The sequence below is a fragment of the Aquarana catesbeiana genome, linkage group LG05, assembly GCF_042186555.1.
Source record: "Aquarana catesbeiana isolate 2022-GZ linkage group LG05, ASM4218655v1, whole genome shotgun sequence".
NCBI lineage: Eukaryota > Metazoa > Chordata > Amphibia > Anura > Ranidae > Aquarana > Aquarana catesbeiana.
Window position 1 is genome coordinate 374040736 of NC_133328.1, and position 24652 is coordinate 374065387.

At 40.2% G+C, this 24652-nt stretch overlaps 1 protein-coding gene across 5 annotated transcripts in view; it reads left to right on the forward strand.

The window, feature by feature from the left end:
* The window catches only part of PRP4K (pre-mRNA processing factor kinase PRP4K), a 78055-nt gene extending 53799 nt beyond the window's left edge, over nucleotides 1–24256 (forward strand). The window contains exons 9-18 of one of the 5 annotated variants that reach the window (XR_012244482.1): nucleotides 3916–4063; nucleotides 5071–5208; nucleotides 5290–5443; nucleotides 7631–7745; nucleotides 10752–10903; nucleotides 12550–12636; nucleotides 14597–16221; nucleotides 16703–16773; nucleotides 17499–17541; nucleotides 24137–24256. Coding sequence is in view for 1 of the 5 variants with exons in the window: in XM_073630983.1 (XP_073487084.1) it covers nucleotides 3916–4063; nucleotides 5071–5208; nucleotides 5290–5443; nucleotides 7631–7745; nucleotides 10752–10903; nucleotides 12550–12636; nucleotides 14597–14800 (998 nt within the window). In the remaining 4 variants the exon portion in view is untranslated. Of the gene's footprint in view, nucleotides 1–3915; nucleotides 4064–5070; nucleotides 5209–5289; nucleotides 5444–7630; nucleotides 7746–10751; nucleotides 10904–12549; nucleotides 12637–14596; nucleotides 16610–16702 lie in introns of those variants that run through there. The other 4 variants (XR_012244480.1, XR_012244481.1, XR_012244479.1 and 1 more) reach the window with 4 other exon arrangements.
* Nucleotides 24257–24652: the final 396 nt, after the last annotated feature.

Here is a 24652-nt window from a genome sequence, read left to right on the forward strand (position 1 = left end):
TTTGCTGAAGCCTTCTGTGTGTTCCTTTTGTGTATTCCTCCTTGACTTATTTGCTTTCACACCCAGCTGAGTGACATCATGAAAACTGAGAGGATGAAATGTTTTCCTGATTATATTTTGTGCTGCTGGGTATGCTACTTGTGCACAGTTGATCTTGCCCATTATTAATGAACGAAGCTGGGTCTAAGATAACATTTACAGTTTTCAATGCCAATATGTTTAATTGAGAGAAAATTTGGGGGGTTTGTATCACAAGTCTAGTTTCATTACATTGTTCAGAATTAGGTTTGCCATCTCATCCCTTTAAACCCGAACACACATGAATTACACAGGTTCTGAGACTAATTTAGTGCAGATAAGGCATCAGGTGAGTTTAATTAGCACCTTAATCAGCCACAGAACCTGTGTAATCAATATGTGTTTGGGTTTAAAGGGATGAGGTGGCAACTCTATTCATAATAAATATGTTGCTCTAAGGCTTCATTTAGATGTGCGGTTTGGGGCATTCAAACTGAGTTTTTACTGCCTGCCAACCACCCCCTTAAGCTGCAATAGGCAGCAGATGGGAGTGCTTACATGCTGCTGTTGCAATGTTTCTCGAACATGACAAAGTTTATCCAACATGTAGCAATCGGTCGGTGGGAAGTCTGCTGAACGCTACACATTCAAACAAATAAGGCCCCCCAACAAAGTACTATGCACATGGTTGCAGTGCATTTGTTGGCAAAAATGGGATGAAGAGGCATCTTATTGTTTCCTCACCTCTTGTTCATTGCCTTTGAAACTTGATCCACACATCTGAATCTACTCTAAGGCCTAATGTACACTGCTGCTGGTAAACGAACTTTTAGGAGCAGTTGGGCATTTTTTTCAGCTGCCCCTGAACTCTCCTCTGTTATCTTATCAGTACATGTATAGTTTATAGTCTTTTCCAGGCAGTTGAGTCTAGAAGCATTTTTTGAAATGCAAAAGTATGCGCTCAGGACAGATGTTCAGAAGCATTTGAAATGCGAAATGCCTGTAACTGCTTGTAAACTCATGTAAAAGCTGTAACCTGAGTTTAGGTACATTTTCGTTTATAAGTGTTTCTAAGGCTTAGGCCTCATGCACACGAGACGCTGTTAAACGTGCGTTCAGAGGCATTTGGACACACTTTTTCAACTGCCCCTGAACCCATTCAATGTTATTGTATGTGTCCATGTACACAGTCTCGTTTTTTGGCGTTTTTAGTCAGTTGTGTTTAACCTCGTTTTTCCAGAAGCAAAAAAATGGGTTCAGACGCAAACGTTTTCCACCTTTCAGACGCCAAACACGGCTAAACGCCGGTAAAGCGTTTAGGTTTATAAGTGTTTTTAAAGGAACCCTATTTTTTGAACCAGAAAACACAGAAATATGGTAAACTGCAGCAGAGAATGACATTTTGCGACCCGAATTTGAGGCCCCATATCTTGGGGCCACTTGGTGCTAGGAACCCCAAATTTGGTGTGCAAACACAGTGGAACTAGCACTACAACATATCTAACTAGTTAGGGTTCCTAGCACCAAGTGACCCCGAGATAAGGGGCCCCAAAATCGGGTCGGAAAATGTCAAGCACTTTTCTGCAGCAGAGAATGACATTTTGCGACCTGACTTTGGGGCTCCATATCTCGGGGCCACTTGGTGCTAGGAACCCCAACTGGATATGTTGTGGTGCTAGTTCCACTGTGTTTGCACACCAGATTTGGGGTTCCCAGCACCAAGTGGCCCTGAGATATGGGGCTTCAAAAAGGGGTCGCAAAATGTCATTCCCTGCTGCAGAAAAGTGCTTGGGGGGGGTTTTTGTTATCTTAATTAAACGCTTCTAGACGCAAACGCGGTTAAACGCGGCATGCATGCACGGCAAAACGGGCGTTTCTAAATGCTGGTTTCAGCTTTTAAAAACGTGTTCAGCAGAGTTTGCACCGACGTCCCGTGTGCATGGGGCCTCAATGTACGCGGGACGTTTTTACAACCTCTCCTGAACGATTTAACTTGACAGATAGTAACCCACGTTTAAAACGTCCATCTTGCCGCGTTTACATGCCACGTTTTTGTTTTTTTTTTTCAAAATAGCCAAAAATTAAAAACCCCTATAAACTAAACGCGAGTTACCGCGTTTATCCATGTTTGGCGCTTGAAATGCCTCTAAACTCCGCGTCTGAACTCATTTGCTTTCCAAAAAAGGCCTCAACTCAACTGCCTAGAAATGACTATAAATGACCCTGTGTACATGTACTGATAAGATAACATAGAGGAGAGTTCAGGAGCAGCTGAAAAAAATGCCCATTTGCTCCAAAACGTCCATCCGTTTAGCAGCAGCAGTGTACATAAGGCCTTAAGAGGAACATGTAAGAAACACAATTTTCACCACATGCTGTTGCCTGCAGGGGGGGGGGGGGGGGGGGGGTTAGGGGGGGAGGAGACGGAGAGACAGACAGACAGACAGACGGACAGAGAGAGGGGCAGAATGGCTGAAATAGTTAATAATTTACATGTTTTCCCTGCATTGTAGACATTTTGGAGGGTCTCCTGAGGTTATCTTTAAAAAAGCTTCTAACCTGTTGATAACTGCTGCTAAACTCAGTATGTAAAAGCTGTTAGGCTGGGACACTGAGGCAAAGTCCTCTGATTCTTTTTTTGACACCTTGAAACCGGCGTTTAAAACACCCGTTTAGCCGCGTTTGCATGCTGCGTTTAGCCGCGTTTTACCGCGTTTGCATCTAAAAGCGTTTAGTTAAGATAACATCATAAGACCCTCCCCAAGCTCAAAAAACAGTATTATTTAACTATTTTAGCCATTTTGTGAGACCAGAGCGAGTAGCAGTAGCTGATAGAGCAGCAGTGTACTTGTATTTAGCTTGCCACGCCGCCTGCTACAAGTTACGGATTGTCACTTGCCACACGTTGCAGATTGTCCACTTGCCACGTCACCTGCCACAAGTTGCGGATTGTCAACTTGCCACATCACCTGCCACAAGTTGTGGATTGTCCACTTGCCACGTCACCTGCCACATGTTGCAGATTGTCACTTGCCACGTCACCTGCCACAAGTTGCGGATTGTCATTTGTTTCCTCACCTGCCACAAGTTGCAGATTGTCCACTTGCCACGTCACCTGTCACAAGTTGCGGATTGTCATCTGCCACATCACCTGCCACACGTTGCAGATTGTCACTTGCCACGTCACCTGCCACAAGTTGTGGATTGTCCACTTGCCACGTCACCTGCCACAAGTTGCTTGTTCAAATCTAACAACATATGGGTCAAATTCCAATTATACTTCGGATAACAGCAATGCTAGTGGTGTATGGGATTGGATCAAGGGCTCATTAGGGTATATAAATGGTCTTTGAATCATTGCAAGCAATTACAATTTTTTAAAAATTTGTTGAATGGTTTTTCATCATTTGCCATCATTTTTTAATGTAAAAAAAATAGGGCACCTTTAAAAACGCTTATAAACGAAAACGTGTCTATACGCTGGTACCGCGTTTGGCGTCTGAAACGTGGAAATCTTCGATGTCTGAACCCAATTTTGTTGCTTTCTAACGCTGTTAAACGCAACTGCCTAATAACGGCAATAAATGAGACTGTGTACATGGTCACATAGGATAACATTGAATGAGCTCAGGGGCAGTTGAAAAAAGTGTCCAACTGCCTCTGAAGGTACGTTTAGCAGCATCCTGTGTACATGGGGCCTTAAAATGGAGGTTTTTCACTGTCGTTTATCAAGGCCTGAGAGTATAATGGCAAATCTTTTACTAATCTGCGTATAAATGTTTTGGCTTATAACCGAATAAAACGTTAACAAGCCAAACTGACCAACTTTTGACAAAAGCTTGTTTAGATTTTTCTGTCTAATATGCCTAATCATTGTTAACTATTCCCCATATCTAGGTGTAAACATAGGTGAAATATTGGAGAAGCGATATAATGTCTATGGATATACGGGTCAAGGAGTTTTTAGTAATGTTGTGCGTGCTCGAGATATGGCCAGAGCTAATCAGGAAGTCGCTGTCAAAATCATCAGAAACAATGACTTGATGTGAGTTTTCTTCATTTGGATTGTGATAAACATTATTTAAACTAAATTGCTTTATTTAGAAATGAATCATATGATTTATAGGTATGGATCTGTAGTTATTACACTCCATAATTATTTGCCTTTTTTGGTTTTATGTTGCTTTTGCATCCTGTGCCTGTTTTCATTGTTGCAGGTTTGTATACTTAAAGAAAATTACTTTGAAATAAATATGTGCTCATACTAAACATAAACTCTCTTCATCTTTAGAATCCTGCTATGCCCCACTTCTGCACAATTGTGCAAATACTGTCTTTGTAAAATCTAAATTTGCATAGCTTTGTACACGCCCCTCTCCCCATGCGACAATGTTTAGGTACGCTAATTCTTTTACTTTTTACATTTTCTAACGAATGTCCGCCAGTTTATCCTATTTTTTTTTTTCCTTATCTCAATAAAGAAGTAAAAGTCAAAGTATTTATATCCAGTGGTTAGAGACCCAGATAATCTCCAAATACATGGTTCATAGAGAAAGTCCAGAGAAGGGCAACAAAGCTAATAAAGGGACTGGAGGACATTCGCTATGAGGAAAGGTTACGAGCACTGAACTTATTCTCTCTGGAGAAGAGACGCTTGAGAGGGGATATGATTTCAATATACAAATACCATACTGGTGACCCCACAATAGGGATAAAACTTTTCCACGAAAGGTAATTTTATAAGACATGCCGCCATTCACTAAAATTAGAGGAAAATTGATTTAACCTTAAACTGCGTAGAGGGTTTTTTACTGTAAGGATGTGGAATTCCCTTCCACAGGCGATTGTTTCGGCAGGGAGCATCGATAATTTCAAAAAGCTAGATAAGCACCTGAATGACCACAACATACAGGGATATACAATGTAATACTGACATAAAATCACATAGGATGGATTTGATGGACTTGTGTCTTTTTTCAACCTCGCCTACTGTGTAATTATATTACATGCTGCTTTATTTTACTAATGTATTAATCTGTTATCCATCCACAGGCAAAAAACTGGCTTGAAAGAATTGGAGTTTTTGAAGAAATTGAATGATGCAGACCCAGATGACAAGTTTCATTGTTTGCGGTTGTTCCGGCACTTTTACCATAAACAGCACTTGTGTCTTGTATTTGAACCACTTAGGTAACTGTTTACCTTCAGATTTCTGACCATGTATTGTTGCATTTTTCACAATGCAAGCAACTACTTTATTTTATTTTTCAGTATGAACCTGCGTGAGGTTTTGAAGAAATATGGTAAAGACGTTGGCCTGCACATCAAAGCAGTGAGGTCATACAGTCAGCAACTATTTTTAGCTCTAAAGCTTCTAAAAAGATGCAATATTCTGCATGCTGACATCAAACCTGATAACATTCTGGTAAGAAAGTTTTAGAACTTAAATCTGGACATTTATATATATATATATTTTTTTTTTGTAGTGCTAAAAGCTAGAAGAGCCAAAATGTTTTTTGTAGATAGAATGACAAAAGGTTAGAAACTCCTTGACTTTGTTGTCCTTTGCTGGAAGTTAGGGAAAATCTCCCCAACTTGAGCACAGCAATAACCTGTCTCCACTTTCATAGCTATATGTAACATAAAAATGTTTTGTCTGGCCTTCACAGGACGGAACCAAAGTTTCACCTTTTCTCATTGCAACCACTATGATACTCTTCAAAGTACTGAAGCAAAGCCTGAGGGCATGTGTTTAAAGCAGCACTGTATGTTTTATAAATGTGCCAATGTGTTTATTTTTTTGCAAGGGTTTATACTTGCTTTATAAATCGTCTGACTCACGTTCTGGATGCCTAAACACAGAATTTCTCTTCTCCAAGCCTCTCCTGCCCACTGCCAGTCGAACCCCGGGTACTAGGGGCAAAACCGGTTTTAGAAAATAGACCATTGTCTGCTTAAAGATTCCCTTTAAAAGACCCTCAGTCACTGCATGTTCACAAAATCTCTATTAAATATCAATTTCCTTTCTGTTTATTTAAATTTATATTATTAGGTATACACCGATACAAGTTTTTTCAGAGTGAGTACGGTTTACCAATGCATTTCCTCAAGTACTCGCCGATACCAATTACAGATACCCATTTTTTCATGCGGTGCGATTTGAGCCCATACAAAATTAATGGGCTCAAGTCACACTGCATGAACCGCATGTGATTTGAACAGGAATGCTGTGCGGTTCCTGTCTGAATCACATGCGGTTTTCTGTGTCTCTCCTGTGTGAAATCAGGCTTGTCATAGTGACTTAAAGGGGTTGTAAACTGGGGGGCAGTCACCAGCCCTCCCCCCTTGCTTACCTGAGCCCCTTTATCTCTTCGGCGGGGACGCGCTGTCCCCCTCTCCACGGGGTCCAGGCTCTTGATTGGATAGATTGATAGCAGCGCAGCAATTGGCTCCCGCTGCTGTTAATCAAATCCAGTGATGCGAGCGCTGGGGCCGAGTCTGGCATTCGTGTCTGTGGACGCAAATGCTGGACTCGGGAGCTTCTTGGAGGAGCCGCCGGGGGACCCCAGAAGAGGATGTTCAGGGCCACTCTGTGCAAAACAATCTGCACCATGGAGGTAAGTATGACATGTTTGTTATTTTTTAAAAAAACAATCCTTTACAATCACTTTATGCCAATGAAGAAGATCATTTTTCTTCTCCCAAGCCATTGTGGCAGCCCGGATCGTGTTTTTCAAAAGATGGACATCTCTTTCAAGATACAAAGTCCATATCGCAACTGAGCATTATTTGCCTGATAGACCTGGCCTCCAGCTCCACACTGCACTTCCCAGTTGACTAGGTAGTAGAACTGAAAACATGGAGGGAGACATAGTGAATAAAGAGGCTTTGTATGTCACCTTTGCTTTCCTATTCTGTACCACCGATTAGGACAGTGGGGTCGGTTTCATGTCTGACAACCTGCTCAGTTTGTTGAAGTATGAACCCTGTGTAAACCTAGGCTGAAGTCACTATGACAACCCTGAGTTCACACTGGAGCGGTGCGGAAAACCACCGCATTCCTGTTTAAATCAAATACCATTCTTTGCAGTGCGGTTTGACCCCAATTATTATTGCGTTATTTGTCCGTACAGGGAAAAGCAACATGTTCACTTTAATTCTTGCACCTCCAGCTACATCACCTTTCATTTTCTACTTCATCTTTGTTCAGCTGCCAGGAGCAAAGAAAGAGCCCTGTGTAAGCTCCAAGTGGCTCCAGTCAGAGCTGGCACAGGGCTGAGGACTTTTCTCTTCCAATATGACAACGATGTGCTAATCGTCAAGCCTCAGAACTTTCGCATGCTTCTTCACACCCATAAGTATCTGGTATATTTTTTTGCTTCCAGCTGCTAAATGTAGTGAAAAAGAAAGAGATTAATATATGCTGCTAGGGAGGGTGAAATCAAAGCACACCTGTTGCTTTGCCCTGCATGGGCAAAAAACGCACCTGCTTTAAAGGAATTTCTGTGAAGAATTTCTGCATTAAAAAAAATAATAAATAGAAACGTATTATAATATTTGAAATATAGGACATTGAACATCTTTCTGTTTTTTTAATTTCCTTGATATTAAGGTAAATGAATCCAAAACCATCCTGAAGCTTTGTGATTTTGGATCAGCATCTCATGTGGCAGATAATGACATTACACCATATCTTGTCAGTAGATTTTACAGAGCTCCTGAAATCAGTAAGTACTGATGTTCCCTTGGTAAACATTTCTTAAAAAGTAAATCTTTTTTGCACTATTCTGTAAATAAGGTGGGGCATATGGAATACATTTTCTGTTTTCTAGGTCACTTTCAACAATTGCCTTGTATTTTTCAGTATACAATATATTAACTTATAGATGTAAATCAGTGGTTCTCAACCTGGGGGTCGAATGACGATTTGCCAGGGGTCACCGGATCCTGGGCTGTTACTGGAGCCCATGTTGCTCTCCCAGCCTTTTCGCGACCGCCCAGCAGGACCCCATCTCCCGATTTCGACATAGGTGTCAATGCTACGAGACACCACAAAGTCTGTAACACTACCTGTAATAAAGTTGTTGCCATTAAAAGCTCCCACTACAGTTCTCAGATCAGCAGATGACCTTGATCAAGAGCACCTAAGTTGGCTGATCAGAACCCCCCCCCAGCACTGCCACTGATCCCATCCCCCACCAGCACTGGCACTGCCTCTCATCCCAACTCCCCGCCGGCACTGCCACCCATCCCATTACCCCCCCACCAAGGAGTAAGAGAAGGAATAATAATAGACAATACATGGAAGGGAGAGGAAAAGAAGGGGAGGAACAAAGAAAAAGGGAGAGGAAAGAATAAGAGAAAGAACAAGAAAGATGGCTAGAGAGAGGGATGGGGGAAAAAAAAACAAGAAATTAGGATAGAGAGGGATAAAAGGAGAACAAAGAGAAAGAGTGGTACATCCTAAAATGTACCATAAGGGGTTTTGATACTGTACGAGTGGAAGGGACCAAGGTGTCCTTTTATGAAAGTGCGGTAAAATACCGCTTTTCAGTTCTCAGGCATTCTCAGAGGAGATCGCTCTCCTCTGAGTGCCTGTTTATGAAAGTGTGTAGATCGCTTCTCATGTTGAGTTGAGGAGCGATCTACAAACGCCGGGAACTCCTGAGAATGGCTCCTCTCACTGTAATCTCGCGTGATATAGCGGGATTACAGTATGAGGAACCATAAAATACAAAAGTTTAACACAAATCAGCACACATTATTCCCCAACATATTAATAAAATAATAAAGTTAAATTCCCCCTACACAATATACATTAACCTAATTATAAAAAAACATTGTTTTTATCAATATTTATAGACCATACATGTCCCTATTTAAATGTGAATAGTGTATAGTAAATGAATGTAATGCACATATATAATGCAGCTATACACCATTCATATAAATGCAAAATACATTTATAATCATTAAAAAAATAATTTTAATAAAGTATACAAGTATAAATATTTATTAATAAATTAAAATAAAATATATTTCATTATAGATAAACATAAAAATTGATAAACTGGTGCGATGCGAGAACACTGCGAATCCACTGCGGATTCCCGCATCGCACCGACTCGCATGTCAGTTCACACTGCCATATGCGAATCACTGGGGAGTGTCAATACATTGTTAACGACACCCCCAGATCAGCTTGCATATCGCACTGCGAACTGACAGTTCAGACATGAATCGGATCGCATATGTGTGAACACACATGCGATCCGATTCTGGTCCGAACAGAAAAAAGGGTCCTGTGCGTGTTTGCACCGAATGCGGTGCGATATCAGCCATACTATCTGTACAGCTGATATCGCACCGCACAGACATCGCATGTAATGTGAATGGCAGTGTGCTGCGAATAACATGCGGTGCCTGTGCGATGTCCGGCATCGCACAAGTGTGAACTGGGCCTAAAAGTTAACAACACCCCCAAATCAGTTCGCATATCGCAGTGCGATCTGCAAACTCGGACAGTAATCGAATCGCATGGGTGTGAACACCCATGCGATCCGATTCTGCTGTGGACCAAAAAAAGGGTCCTGTAAGAGTTTGGTCCGAGGGCAATGCAAATTTAGCAATACTGTCTGTATGACTGAAATCGCATCGCACAGAGATCGGATGTGATTTTGCACTGCAGTGCGGTGCAAATCACATCCGATCTTGGACACTGCAGCAGTGGGAACTGGCCCTAAATCATATTGCATTTGCACCAAAATTGTGCAGGACCCTTTATTTGGTCCGCACTGGAATCGGAACGCATGGGTGTGAACACCCATGCGATCCAATTCCTGCACCATTACATAGTTCGCACTGCGATCTGTGAAATGATCTGGGGGGTGTCATTAACTTTACATTGACACCCGCAGTGGTGCGCAGATGTCAATGTAGGTGCGATGTGAAAACCCGCACAGGAATCACGCTGGTTCACGCATCGCACAAGTGTGAACCCAGCCAGAGACGTGAACATCTAAAAAAATATATGTGTATATATATATATATATATATATATATATATGTGTATATATATATATATGTGTATATATATATATATGTGTATATATATATATATGTATGTATATATATATATGTGTATATATATATATATATGTATATATATATACACTATAAATTCCTATCCTGCTGGTTTTGGGGTGTGTAATGGTGGGTAACATGTGCTCTGACTGTTTGGTGAAAGAAAGAAGTCAAAAGACTTCTTGCTTTCTCCAGAATATCAGCCATTTTTAGGCTTCTCACTCTGATTCTCCACTTCTGAAATGGTGAATCAGAAAGTGAGAATTCTGCCACAGATCGCCAGTGAGGTGCTGAGATCGCACCTTCATAAACTGGCCGTTTCTGTGAAGTCAGTTACAAATTCTCGCTGTGCTGAGATAATCAGCGGAGAACATGTTACTTGTAATGAGCTGAGATCAGCGGTGAGACTGGGGATCGCCGCTGATCTCAGTTTCATAAAAGGACACCTTAGGAAGCGCTAAATGTCCATGGGTTAAGGGCGCAAATTACTTGTCTTGCCTTGGGTGCTAACAACCCACGCTACGAAAATAATTTTACTGTTAGGGGTGCCCACAGCTTGGGAAATTTTATCAAGGGGTCACGGCACTAGCAAGGTTGAGAACCACTGATGTAAATGCTTCTGGATAATAATTCTGCTGCTTTTCCTGCAGTAATTGGCAAGATTTATGATTATGGAATAGACATGTGGTCAGTTGGTTGCACATTGTCTGAGCTTTACACTGGAAAAATATTATTCCCTGGAAAAACCAATAACCATATGATAAAATTAGCCATGGACCTAAAGGGAAAAATGCCAAACAAGGTATGTAACTGCTACCGCTTTTAAAAATCATGTAATCTTTAATATTCCTGCATAGCTTGTGCTTGAAAACGGCCTTATGAAACTGTACAGTTTTTCATGTTTTGAAAATGTAGGTATAACTATATAGGGGTAATTATAAAGGATAGGTTAACCTTTGGAACATGTTGCATGTTTCCCCCTTATTTAGGCTGGAACATGTAACCTGTTCCAGCTCCTGCCTTCTCTCCTCCCCCAGTCCCCCCTTCGGGGGGATCTTCTCCACACACCCGCTGTCACAATTTTAAAACGTGACCATGCGGGGCTCTGCCCACATGGTTGTGTCATTCATTCACAGACTTCTGTGTACCATTGTCCTTTGCCAATGATGGCTTGTAGTTCTCAATTAACTGCGAGGGCACTGGTAATTGCTCTCATAGTCCATTTATTCCTCCTGCCATTCAGTGTATTAAGAGTCTACAGGATCTAGGCACCGCACTTGTCATTTGCTAAATGCGGGTGCAATGTCTTACCGGCTGCACACTAAAAAAAAAAAAAAAAAAACACTTTTTTTTTTTTTTTACCTGCAAAAAGATGTGCTTTCATTATTTTTTTGTAACAGGCGAACTTAGCTTTTTAGGTTGAAAGTACCTCATTTGCAGTTTGCTGATCCCATTTGTTTGACTGGTAGCCACAAATGTGCTCAGTACAATTTTTTTTTTTTTTTAAAGCAGATGTTTCATCCTCTAGGGAGCAAATAAACTGAAAGTGGAAATATCTAAAGATTCACTAGTGTAGCATCTTCAAAACAAAATTATTTCTTAAACAGCATGTTTGACTTTGAAACTTTAGGCAGTATTAAACCCAAAACTGGCTGCATTTTTTAAAATTTTTTTTAGGATTTATTCCTTTTATTTTTTCCTAGTGATCTGGCCAGTAAAACATCCTGTCTTAGGGTAGCTGCTATATCTGTGGAGGACCAACTGAGTCACCCTTGGACAGTAGCACTGCTTGGAGAGGGGAGGCTTAGATGAACTAGTAGATTTAAATGGACTTTACATAAGTGAGTAACAAATTAAAGCCTTACTCCAGCTAACACTTTTTTTATATTTGGGACACCCTCACTTCCTGTTTTGGGTCACTATGTCGTCAGGGGCGACATAGAAATAAAAATGCGGGAACATTTTAACGTTTTATATGAAAGCCCCACCTGCCCCCAGTACCCTTTGAGTCTTATATGTATTTGTCCCCCAATCCAGCAAGATACTACTGCCTAGATTTCCACCTGGTGGTTTATTACAAGCCTGCCAGGCTCACTTGTATAGATCTATGAACGTCATTGTACAAGTTTGCCCACAGGGCTTCTATCTAATTGTGTGTAGAGCACATGTGTGAACCTTGCCATTAAGGCTAGGTACTCTAGATAGGTGTGTGTGTATCCAGAGACCATCGAGTTCATAAGACTGGGAGGAGGGTCTGCTGGAGCAGTTGTATTTTAAGCCATTTCTACTCTGCCACAAAACCTTTGCCCCCAACCCATATTTTTGAAAGAATGGGTTGTTGATTGCAAGTGGAACAACTATATATTATTGATATTGCTCAAATTTGAATGTTTTTCTTTACTAAGTTTTAGTAAGTTTTTATCAACCTTTTTTGTGTAACGTTCACAGATGATTCGGAAAGGTGTATTTAAGGACCAGCACTTTGATGCAAATCTTAACTTCATGTATATTGAAGTTGACAAAGTTACAGAAAGAGTATGTATTCATTTTACTTTTTTCTTGTATTCTACCTGAATTTAGTTTTTTTTAAAGAGAATTGAGACCTGTTTTGCCCAGCGGATTCCTGTTGATTAAAAATGCAATTTAAGCTCCACATATGGTACTGTGGAAACATCCATAGTAGTATGCATTTCCCCATTCTCATTATAGATGTACCAATACATTGGCCGCTAAAATTTATCGGCCAAAAATAGGGATAGAAAAAAGACGCTGATAATGGCCACTGAAAATGTGATGATAATGACCGAAAATAAATTCATATTCGTTTAAATTCATGATATTAATTTAAAAAGTTAAATCTAATACAATTATTTATAAAAATATATATATTTTTTTTTTTTAACATAAAGTTTATTTAAAGTTTCAAACAAAATGAAACAAAACCTTATATTGCCAGGTTATAATGTCGTACAAACATACATCAAAATTCCTTTTTTTCACATATCTGTGTATTCACAAGTATTAGCAGCAATTATACTAATAGGTAATCACCAATCTTATGTCTTGTATCTCCTAAACCATCGCATAGATGAGGAAACAGAGATCTATGGGGGGAGGGATATATTTTTTTAAAGCTGTCCATTTCGGTTTCGGGTTTCAGCCAAGTGCATCCTGAATTTTCCATTTGGTGCACCACTAATTCTCATACTTCATAGGGGAAATCTGGGTAAAGGATATTGCACTAATGGCTGGTTCACACCTATGCTTTTCATTGGTGCTTTTTGCAGAAACGCACTATAGTGCATTTAACATGGTTTCCTATGGGGCACGTTCACATTCATGCTTTTTTTTTTTCAGCCTTTGAAATTTTTGGAACGGGCCAGGGACTTTTTAAAATGCGAAATGGTGCATTTGTGGTTCTACAGACTTTAATGGAGAAGCTGCAGAAAAGCAGGTTGTGTGTTTTGCGTTCTTTTTAACACCTTCCTCTATGGTGACTAGGAGTACCCTAGGGGCAAGAGTGAAAAAAAAGAATTAAATAAAACAAATTATTCTAACCCTTCCTCACTCTATCCAAAACTAAGGAAAAAAAAAGTCTATTAGAGATACTCTAAGTAGCAATGCTAACTATTTCTCTGCACTAATTGTAGAATGATGGCTGGGCTGTGGTTTTACCGTTCTGAGTGGTCGTCATGTGATGTCCTCTCAAAGTGCCGCTCAGCAGCTCGATCTGTCACCGGCTGTGTACACTGGGCACAGCCAATGACTGATCATTGTATCGGCTCGCTGTCGGTACCATGTGACCAATCACAGCAGATCGCATGACAGCTGTAAACAATAGATGGCTTTCCTTTATGCCGTCCATTGTGTTGCTAGATGGGTTGTGTTTGATACTGTCTGTACCATGCGATCACATTGACCAGTCACAGCCCATCTGTACCATGTGATTTAGCATTGAGCAGTCAGTGCTAGAGTACCCTGTATTGAAGTGGTTAATCTGCACAACAAATTGGCCCAAATAGAAAAAAATGAAAAAAAGCATGGAAAATAAACCTGAAAACGCTTGTGCAAAAACGCGAAAAGCACTACAGAAACCGATCAACAGCAAACTGCATAGGTGTGAACCAAGCCTAAGTATCGTGTCAGTTGTCTTTATTGCACATGAAACATTATTTCAGTTATGTCTTTAAACCCAACCCGAAGGGAAACAGTGCTGTGAATTTTTATTATATTAAAGCCCAAACTATATATATATATATAAAATATGGTTTTTCCTCTATGGTAGCAATTATGGTGACTAGGAGTACCCTAGAGGCAAGAGCGAAAAAAAAAGAATCAAATAAAACAAATTATTCTAACCGTTCCTTACTCTATCCAAAACTAAGAAAAAAAAGTCTATTAGAGATACTTTAAGTAGAAATGCTAACTATTTCTCTGCACTAATTGTGTGTGGCTTTTTTTTTTTATTTTAAACAAACCTATTCCTGCTTTCCAGGAAAAAGTTACAGTCATGAGCACTATTAACCCAACAAAGGACTTGTTGGCTGATTTAATTGGATTGCAGAGACTTCCAGAAGACCAACGTAAAAAAGTGCACCAATTAAAAGACTTGTTGGATCAGATCCTAATGCTAGATCCAGCGAAACGAATAAGCATCAATCAAGCACTACAGCACCCTTTCATCCAGGAAAAGATCTAAATGTGGGAAATGATTTGACTAGATCACACATCGGGATTGAAGACCACCTACAGCAGCCTGTTAATGTATATAAACATATAAATATTTCCCTTGCAAAGTTGAGGAAGCATGAATCGTTCAAGAGTATATTTTACTTTTTATCAATAAATTGTGATATATGTACTTTTTTCACAGTAGAAATGCTTGTAAATTGGCTGAATTGTACTCAAGAGTACAAATGCAATTTCCTTTGAACATTATATTTGGGGAAAGAAAGTTGCAATTTAATTGTTGGATGTTAATATTTTATTTTTAGCGGTCCTGGCTCATTTTTCTTTTCTTTTTTTTTTTTTTTTTTTAAACTTTTGTTTTGAGAAAACATGACGAGCATAAATGCTGTTTATATTCACGTTTTCCTAGGTTGTGTGCGCAGGCCTCAGCAGCATGCTCTTGGTCTATTCAGTGCCGAAGGGAGGCCTGTTCCTTCTAGAGCCTGCCTGCAGGGATGGTCTCCTCTTTTAAAGCAGGTTGTGTACAACTTACAGTACACTGAAGGTAAGCTAAACCCATCAACATTGTTGGTATTTTAAAATGTTGTTGTGTAAATATATATTGAGACCTTGGTAACTAACTGTGGCAGCTTTCTGCCTCTGCATGTTTCACAAGTGACCTACAGTTTTGTTAGTTTGTAATGTTTTAATTTGGACAGTACTTGTGGCAGTTTCAATCCACACTTTCTCTCCATTCCTTTCTAGTGGAATGTGCGCAATTGATGGAAAGGGGGTGCCTTCAGTGTACTGGATCATAAATATGTTCCTTTTTTGTCTTTATTTTAGTCCAGTAGATTCATTAAAAAAAAAGTTCTATATAAAATGTGAAACAATCTGCAAAGGTTTATGGGTCAGTCTATCCACAACTGATGATTTAGTTATATAATGAGACAGCGGTGGGCTAAATTATCCAAAGACTTCATAAAGCTCCCGTGGCCGTTCTTTCCAGGGCTTTTGGCCTTGCACTATTCTGCTATATTCGCTTTTTAATAGAACACATCTGGGGGAAGGGAGGCAATTAACCAGCAGTGCAGAGACTTCAGATATAAGGAACTGTTGCAAGATATCATTTTCTAACATCTAAAGACAGGACTAATATCAGTTATGGGTTGACTGATGGTTTAGAGCCTGGGTAACATAATACATCCTGTCATGTTTAAACATCTGTACAAAGAAGCATTCTTAAGGTTCTGTGTATTGAAAAATGTAATTTTTTGTAACTGAACAGTAAGCAGAGGGACAGCCATTTTGTCAGGCGAAAGGATTCCCTGCTAAATGTCTATCTGAAGTGTTTTCTTTGTTCTTTGTTTTCACTGTTTGTGATCATATTGTCTTTCAATACAGGAATAAACTCTCCACTCTTGAACAAAAATCAGCTGCTTTTTAAAAGCGGTAATTGCTTCTTTACCTTTTTTCTCTTGTAAATAAATCTTTTTGTTAAACCTTCAAATGTTCTTTTTGCATAAACATTTGACTCACTTATTGTAAAGTGAAGGTGGTTTTGCTGCATGTACAGTGACCCATGCAGATATCTGTATGTTTTCAGTATGCATCATTAGATAATAAAGTCTTTTGTGAAAAAGGTATCTGTAGCCATTTGTAAGATGTCTATTTTGATTCATAACCGATAAAATGGGAAATGCCACTAATGATTGAAAACTCCATTTATTTCAGTAAGTAGAATGTTTGCTGTCTTTGGAGACATAGGTCACCTTTGAATAGTTTCCAATGATTCTCAACTTTATGATACCAAATAAATTTTTAAATCTCATACTCTCAATCTGTGTTAGAGTGATTTTTTTTTTTTTAATGCTTGTGGTATTAACTAATGTTTGTGCTGTTTTCTCACTTTCCCTCTTGATGGTGCTGAAAGGAAAATGGAAAGCAAGACAAGGCTTCCCAACGGCTGCTTTGCTGAGACACCATCTTCACCTCCCTCACAAGGTCATTCTTGACAGCATGTGTAGATAAGCATATAGAAACATTGCAAAAACAATAGGTGTATCCAAATGAACAATTTCTTATTATTTAGAAAACAAAATCTAGAAAAGTATATAGAAACGTTGCAAAAACAATAGGTGATTCCAAATGAAGTAATTCATTTCTTATTTAGAAAATACAAATCTCTTTAAGCTCCCATAGCCATGCAAATAGGCATAAATGTTAACGGTTCAAGTGCTGTGGTTTTTTTTTTTCCTTTGGGCTTGTCTTTTTATCACTTGTCCTCTGCTTTGTGCAGTTTGAGTGCCACAGCATGCCATTTTGATAACAGATGTGCTTTTAGATAATTGGACTTACTAAGTAAGCTAATGCTGTGCAAAGAGCAATGAAGTGTGCCAAGTGCAGCAAAGCATAGTAACCAATCAGATTTCAATTTTCTGAAGCCTAATTAGTGAGGGATGACTTATTTTGCTTGTTATATTGAGTACTTTATTTTGCACTTATTGAGCACCTTAGGGGTAGTCAAATGGGCTTTTCTGGCCAAGTGAAAAATGTGAGCTGATGTGTCTTAAATGCACAAGGTATTACCTTTTACCTAAACTGTGCTAAAAAGATAGTTCTTAAATGCAGGAAGCAATCGCCCATCTAATCACATGCAGATTTATCTGCCGTTTTTTGTAGTCTGCGAAAGAATAAAGTTGCTGGTTAACCTGTTTCTTTTGTTTTAGATGCTGTTTCCAAGATGAAGACGACAAGATGACCTCACCCAAGGTTTCTGATTTATGAAACAGAAATAATGCCTTTGGATTAAAATAGTCAATTAGTTTTATTTTGGTTGCATGTATGATGGTAAAACAACATCCATGTGTTTAAAGCTAAACCCAGAGCAAAGCAGATCTCTGGCAGACAGTTAGATCTCTACATACCTTCAATGGTTTCCCCCGTTATGGTATAGGTTATTTAAAGTGGTTTTAAAGCCTAAACATTCCTTGCATTAAAGTGGATGTAAACCCGATTCATAAAAATTTGAGCTGGGCACATATATCTTGTGTCTCTCCTAAGGTCCCTTTCACACTGGGGCGGTGTCGGCGGTAAAGCACCGATTTTGTTAGCGGCGCTTTACCGTCGGTAAAATCGCCCCGCTAGCGGCCAAGAAAGGGTTAAAAACCACCGCAATGCGCCTCTGCAGAGGCGCTTTGCCGGCGGTATAGCCACGCTGTCCCATTGATTTTAATGGGCAGGAGCAGTGTATACACCTCTCCGAAGATGCTACTAGCAGAACTTTTTTTCCCTTCCTGCTAGCGCACTGCTCCAGTGTGAAAGCCCTCGGGGCTTTCACACTGGAGACACAGCAGCGGCTGTTTCAGGTCGGTTTGCAGGTGCTATTTTTAGCGCAATAGCGCCTGCAAACCGCCCCAGTGTGAAAGGGGCCTAAGACAGGAGATAGAAGTGTGTGTTGGGGAGGTTGCTATAAATAAATTAGCAGTCAGCCTGCCATCTAAGAGCAGAGCTGTGCACATTCCTTTCTTCCTTTGCCTATAAGGAGTGGGGGTGTGTGCCTTTCCTCCAATCAGCTGTCTTGGCTGTATGTCAATAATGCACTCCCAGTGCTAACCAGGAAGAGAAAAACTTTTAACACGAAGAGCACGGGCAGATCTACATATAAAACTTTTATATAGGGAGATTTGTTTCATATCTGTGTATCATCTGAGGCTGTTCACTTCACTGGGGTATATGCGAGGGTTTACATTCACTTTAAGGTAAAAAAATGTTTAGGCGTCAATTCTGGCCTCATTCTTCCATTGCTTCCGAGCACTAAAAAACTTTTTCTTACTGTAATTTCTGAAACCACTACTCATTCACAATAAACATAAGCACTTGCCGACTGCCCCATAGCACATTTAGTGCTGCAGGGTGACCGCGCTGCGCAGAATCACGCATATATACGTGATCCTGCACTTTTGGGTTTCGGGCCCGAGCTTGCACCAGGGGCGGGAAGTGCCCGCTGTGATTTTACACAGCGGAAGCTGATCAGGTGTCCGCCAGCACCCGCTGATCATTCGGGACACTGACAGAATGGCAGTCTGCCTATGTAAACCAGACAGATTGCCGTTCTGTCAGTACAGAAGGCATGGAACCTGTTTTTCTGTGAATTAGAAACATTGATTCATGCCTTCCACTACTAAAAGCACCTCCCCCACTACACTGAAACATTAGCTAGGCACACAGTTACCTTTGATCGCCCCTGATGTTAACTCCCTTACTGCCAGTGTCATTGGTACAGTGACCGTGCATATTTTTAGCACTGATCTATATTCATGTCACTGGTCCCCAAAAAAGTGTAATTTAGGTGTCCGATTTGTCTGCCACAATATCTTTGTCCCTCTATAAGTCGCTGATCACCGCCATTACTAGTAAAAAAAAAAAAAAATCTCATAGTTTGTAGACACTATAACTTTTATGCAAACCAATCAATGTACGCTTATTGGGTTTTTTTTTTTTTTTTTTTTTTACCAAAAATATGTAGCAGAATACATATTGGCCTATAAATTGATGAAGAAATTAGATTTTTTACATTTTTTTTTATTGGATGTGTTTTATAGCAGAAAGTGAAATTTTTTTTTTTTTTTTTTTAAATTGTGGGTCGTTCTTTGTTTATAGCGCAAACAATAAACACTGAGGTGATCAAATACCAGCAAAAGAAAGCTTGATTTGTGGGAAAAAAAGGACGTACATTTTATTTGGGTATAGTGTCGCATGACCACCGAATTGTCACTTAAAGTAACGCAGTGCCATATTGCAAATAATTGCCTGGTCAGGAAGGGGGGTAAACCTTCCGGAGGTGAAGCGATTTGTAAAGGTAAAAAAAAAAATGTCTATATTTACCTGAACCTCCTTTTCTTGGGTCCTCCGCTAGCACTCCTGGCCCCTCTTTGTCCAGTGCCTCTATGGGAAGCCCCCCTCTCGTCACTGCCTTTGATTGACAGCACTGGGAGCCAATGGTTCCCGGTGCTCAGCAAAGCCAGTGAGACCTGGAAGTAAGGGGAGAGAAGAGCTGCAGATGTGCACAGCGGATCAAATAAGGGCTCAGGTAAGTAAAAGGGATTGGGGGGGGGGGGGAGCGACGCTGATGCCTAAATATTTTATATCTTAATGCAAGGAATACATTAGGGTAAAAAATGTTTAGGCTTTAGAACCACTTTAAAGCAAGAGAGTACAAAGGGGGTGGGAAATGGAGGAAGAAGCATCTTCATGAAGAGGGAGAATACTGATCTTCTTTACTGTAGCTAAGGACTCAGACTGTGTAAGCAGGAGTGCAGGAAGTGTAAAAAAAAAACAAACTGTGATGTTACACTGTCAGTGCTATAAATTAGTCACTCAAAATAATCAGTCAGCAAGTGACAGCACGGGAAGTTGGAGATGACAGAAGAGAGAGGTAGGGAATGTTGAACAGCAAGAGGGTTCTAAACACTGCCTTGCTCAGGGCTGCTGGCATCTTGAGTTGCCAGGCAACTGGCATCTACAGACTGGAAATGGGCAGATTGAGGGGCCGTGAGATGTCTTGTTGAGTAAGGCAAAGTGTGCCTATGTTTGCAGAAAGCTATGTAGAGCCCCCTGGTAGAATCCTGAGTGAGACCCTATGATGACATCACAGGCATATTAGAATATCTTTACAAAGGAGCAAAGTAAGTAGAAAAGTAGGTTAGATTCAGTGCATAGGTTTGGAAAGGTAGGCTTGAAAAAGCAAAATCTGTAAGGTGAGCTTACACAGGACGCCGTCCTCACCCCCCAAAGTCCCGCTGACCTGAAGCGCAACAATCTCCCGCTATGAGCCCTTGTATAGCCACCTCACTAGTCCGGGGCTTAGAAAGGAGGTACGTATAGGAGCATTCTAATTGGTTGTCGCCATCACATCAGAACCTGCGTAGCCTGTCCTGTCACCACGGGCGAAGAAGAGAGAAAGCCGCCGAGGATTTCAAATCCCCTGACTGGTAAAGCGGCTGTACGATCTATCAGAACTCCAGGTTAGCGGGACCAGGTACGATGGGGAGGGGGGGTCCAGTATAATTTCATCTTACAGATTTTCTGTAAAGGTGAACTTGCACTTTAAGCTTTAAGAAAAGTGAGCGTTTACTTCTTCATTCATAGTTTTTCAACTTTCACTGGAACTGTCTTAGGGGAACGATAGGCAAAAAAATGTCTTCTTTTGTGGAAATTTCCCTTCACTTCCTGCCCTATACCCAAAAAGGAAATCCCTGCAATTAAAGGGAATTCTTTGGGGACCCCCAGGTCACCAGAACTAGGGTCTCCATTGGAAGATTTCTCCTCTTTTTCTGGGGACAGCCCAAAATTTGGAATTTACTTTCACTTTCAATGATAATGGTAAACAGGACAAATAGAGAAGGCAAATCTCCTTAAGGGGTCACAGACAGCAATAAAAACTGGCACGTGTTCTAATCCCTCTGCACTCTATCCAAAACTTTAAAAAAAAAGTTTTGCCTTTTACACCCTTAATGACCAGGCCATTTTTTGCGATACGGCACTGCGTCGCTTTAACTGAAAATTGCACGGGTGTGTGACGTTGTAACCATTCAAAATTGATGTCCTTTTTTTCCCACAAATAGAGATTTCTTTTGGTGGTATTTGATCACCTCTGTGGTTTTTATTGTTTTGCTCTATAAACAAGAAAAGACCGACAATTAAAAAAAACAAAACTTTTTTTTACTTTTTGCTATAATAAATATCCAAAAAAAAAAACATTTATCAGTTTAGGCCAATATGTATTCTACATATTTTTGCGTTAAAAAAAATTGTAGCGTATATTGATTTGCGCAAAAGTTGTAGTGTCTACAAAATAGGGGATAGATTTATGGCATTTTTAATTATTAATTTTTTTTTTCTTACTAGTAATGGTGGTGATCAGCGATTTTTAGCGCGACTGCGACATTGTGGCGGACAGATCGGACACTTTTGGGACCAGTGACATTATTGCAGTGATCAGAACTAAAAATAGCCACTGATTGCTGTATAAATGACACCGGCAGGGAAGGGGTTAACACTAGAGGGCGATCAAGGGGTTAAGTGCTCCCTAGGGAGGTGCTTTCTAACTGGGGGGGAGTGGACTGACTGGAGGTAGAGAGAGATCGTTGTTCCTGATCACAACTTAGCCCCTGTATTGTAATTGTGATTTTCATATAATTAGTACGGTTTTCGTACAAAAAAAATTGTAAGAGCAAGACTACTCATGCTTAAACAAAAGAATACATACAAAACTATTCAACACATTACATCACTTCTGAAGTTGCAATCTGTCGTATGAGAAATTTTGTATGGTGAGTAACCTCTTCACTTTAGACATGAGACTAGCATGCAACAAAAAAAAGGATAAACGGTTGGCCAAAAATCTGATCGTGTGTACGAGGCTTTAGATACAGGCACACTGTTTTCTGTGGTCATTGTAAGACCACAGCCCCCGCACATCTCTCCTGCCTTCACTGGCTGCTGGGGAAAGGGGGAGGTGATGTAATGCCGTCTAGCATGCTTGCGTTTCGCTGCCTTGAAAGTGCGGATGCACTACAGCAATGTAATTTCCTACAATGACGTACATGTAGATCTGTAAATAGCTAAGAAATAAACAGCGATCACATAACCTGCAATTTAGCAGCCAGAAAAACTCCACAAATTTATTCATGGATTAATGTTAAAGTAGAACTATAGGCAAAACTTTTTTTTTTTTTCCATTTTGGATAGAGTATCGTAGGGTTATAGCCCCTGTTAATTTATTTTTTGCCATCTGTGTTCCATTAGGGAAATTTAACCTTCACTTCCTGTCCCATATCCAAAACAGGAAGTGAGAGGAAATTGGATTTGTCTGTTGAAAATTGTTTTTATATAAAATTGATGAGGTTTACAACTATTTTAAGCCCTAATTGCCCTTTAATGTTCGTTCATGGAAAAAAAAAATGGACTAAGTCATTTTTCTCCTTCCCTGATGTGCGCTGACGAGACTGCGCTGATAGGCGGCACTGATGGGTACAGATTGGCAGCACTTGTGGGCACTGAACAATGATCAGTGCACAGATGATCAGTGTAGATGTTCCCAGTGTGTATTTGCCGGTTAACGACTCTGCTGTCCTCACGCGCGCTGTCAGCGTGAGTAGAGGACTGCCGATAATCAGCAAATACTATTTACACTGTGATTGGACACAGCTGGTCACGTGTTAAAGATGGACACAGCGATTACAGATCCCTGCCGATGCGCGCCGCAGGTGGCACGGGGGCAACAGGATCAAGTCTCTTCGGCTATAGCACGGGCGGGAAGAGGTTGATATTCTAAACTGGAAGTATGAAACATTTTTGCAGGTTGCGGAGCTGAGATTTAAATGTTCAGTTTTTGTAGAACTGCCCTATTCTTGCTGTACAATTAAATGTAGTTGTGAGGAATGTTTCTATCCTTTGACTTAGTCAGAACATATTAGAAATAAGAGACTTGCTGCTAAAAAAAATGGTCACCTACTGATAATTTTGTCCTCTTTTGCCTATAAGTCAAACTGCTACACAACAATGGAAAAGAATGGCATTTTAATGTGGCTAAAGGGAGTAATTGTGGATTGTTTATAAGCACTTCTTTCCATAGATCAGCCTTTTTCTACCGGGGTGCCTTAGAAAAATACCTAAATATTGTGCTAAATTGACCAAAAATTGTGTACAAGCCAGCGGGTGGATCAAGCCTGCTTTTATTTTATTTTTTTATTTTTATTTTTTTTTTGCACAAAGCCATAGGTTTTCATTGTGCACCATTATAGGGCTTGGGCACTGTGCAGACCAGCCGCTAGTGTCCTAACAAACGCTGACATAATTGGTTGATAAGGAGGACATCATCACCTGCACAACATCCTTGTTTGACCCCCCCCCACCCCTCTCTGTTAGCACTCGGGTCATGTTAGCTGTGTGGGGAAGAGGAAATGCAGACGAAATGCTGGAATACTTTTTCAGTACCAGTGTACAAAAGTTTGTTTGCTTTGAAAAAATAAATCGCCTCTAACGTTGGGTGGTGTCTTATGTGTGTGGATGTTGCTGCATTATTTAAAAGTATTAGTTTTGTTTTTTTACATTTTAGAATTGGGTGCCTTGAGATTGTTCATAATTTTAAAGGTTGCCTTGACTGGGAAAAAAAAGGTTGAGAAACCCTGCCTTATATTACGATGTGCCAAGCAATTTGGAGACCAAATTCAATTTACAGTATAATTCAAGGATAAATAGTAAAATCAGCACTGAATTATGTTGCATGTTTTGTATTTTGCTCAGTACAGTTAGTTTCATTAAAAAGAAATAAAATTAAAACTGCTGTTTTTTTCTCCTATAGGGTAAGTTCCAGATTAATAACCGATTGGATACTTTGGCGATTGCTGGATAATAAAAGCTTTTGAATCCTGTCCCAGAATAAAAAGTACTCTCCAATAAATATTTATTATTTTTTTGTCTACCACTTGTCCTGTTTTTAAATCGGCAGTGATACCGGTTAGTAAAATGTTCACTATACTGGCATTAGAAGCACACAATCCAATTGTATGGCTCCTGGGAAAAAAAAAAAAAAGATCTGGTGCTTAGGAAGTAATACACAACATGGTGTATGGAGTATAGAATATTACAGCAGTGTATAGAGCAGGGGTCTCAAACGGGCGGCCCTTGAGCTGTTGCGAAACTACAAGTCTCATGAGGCATTGCAAGGCTGACAGTTACAAGCATGGCTCTTACAGGCAGAGGCATGATGGGACTTGTAGTTCCTCAACAGCTGGAGGGCCACCAGTTTGAGACCCCTAGAGTGATGTGTAGTGTATAATGCATAGAATAGAGTGGTGGAAAATCAGGTACATGTTGT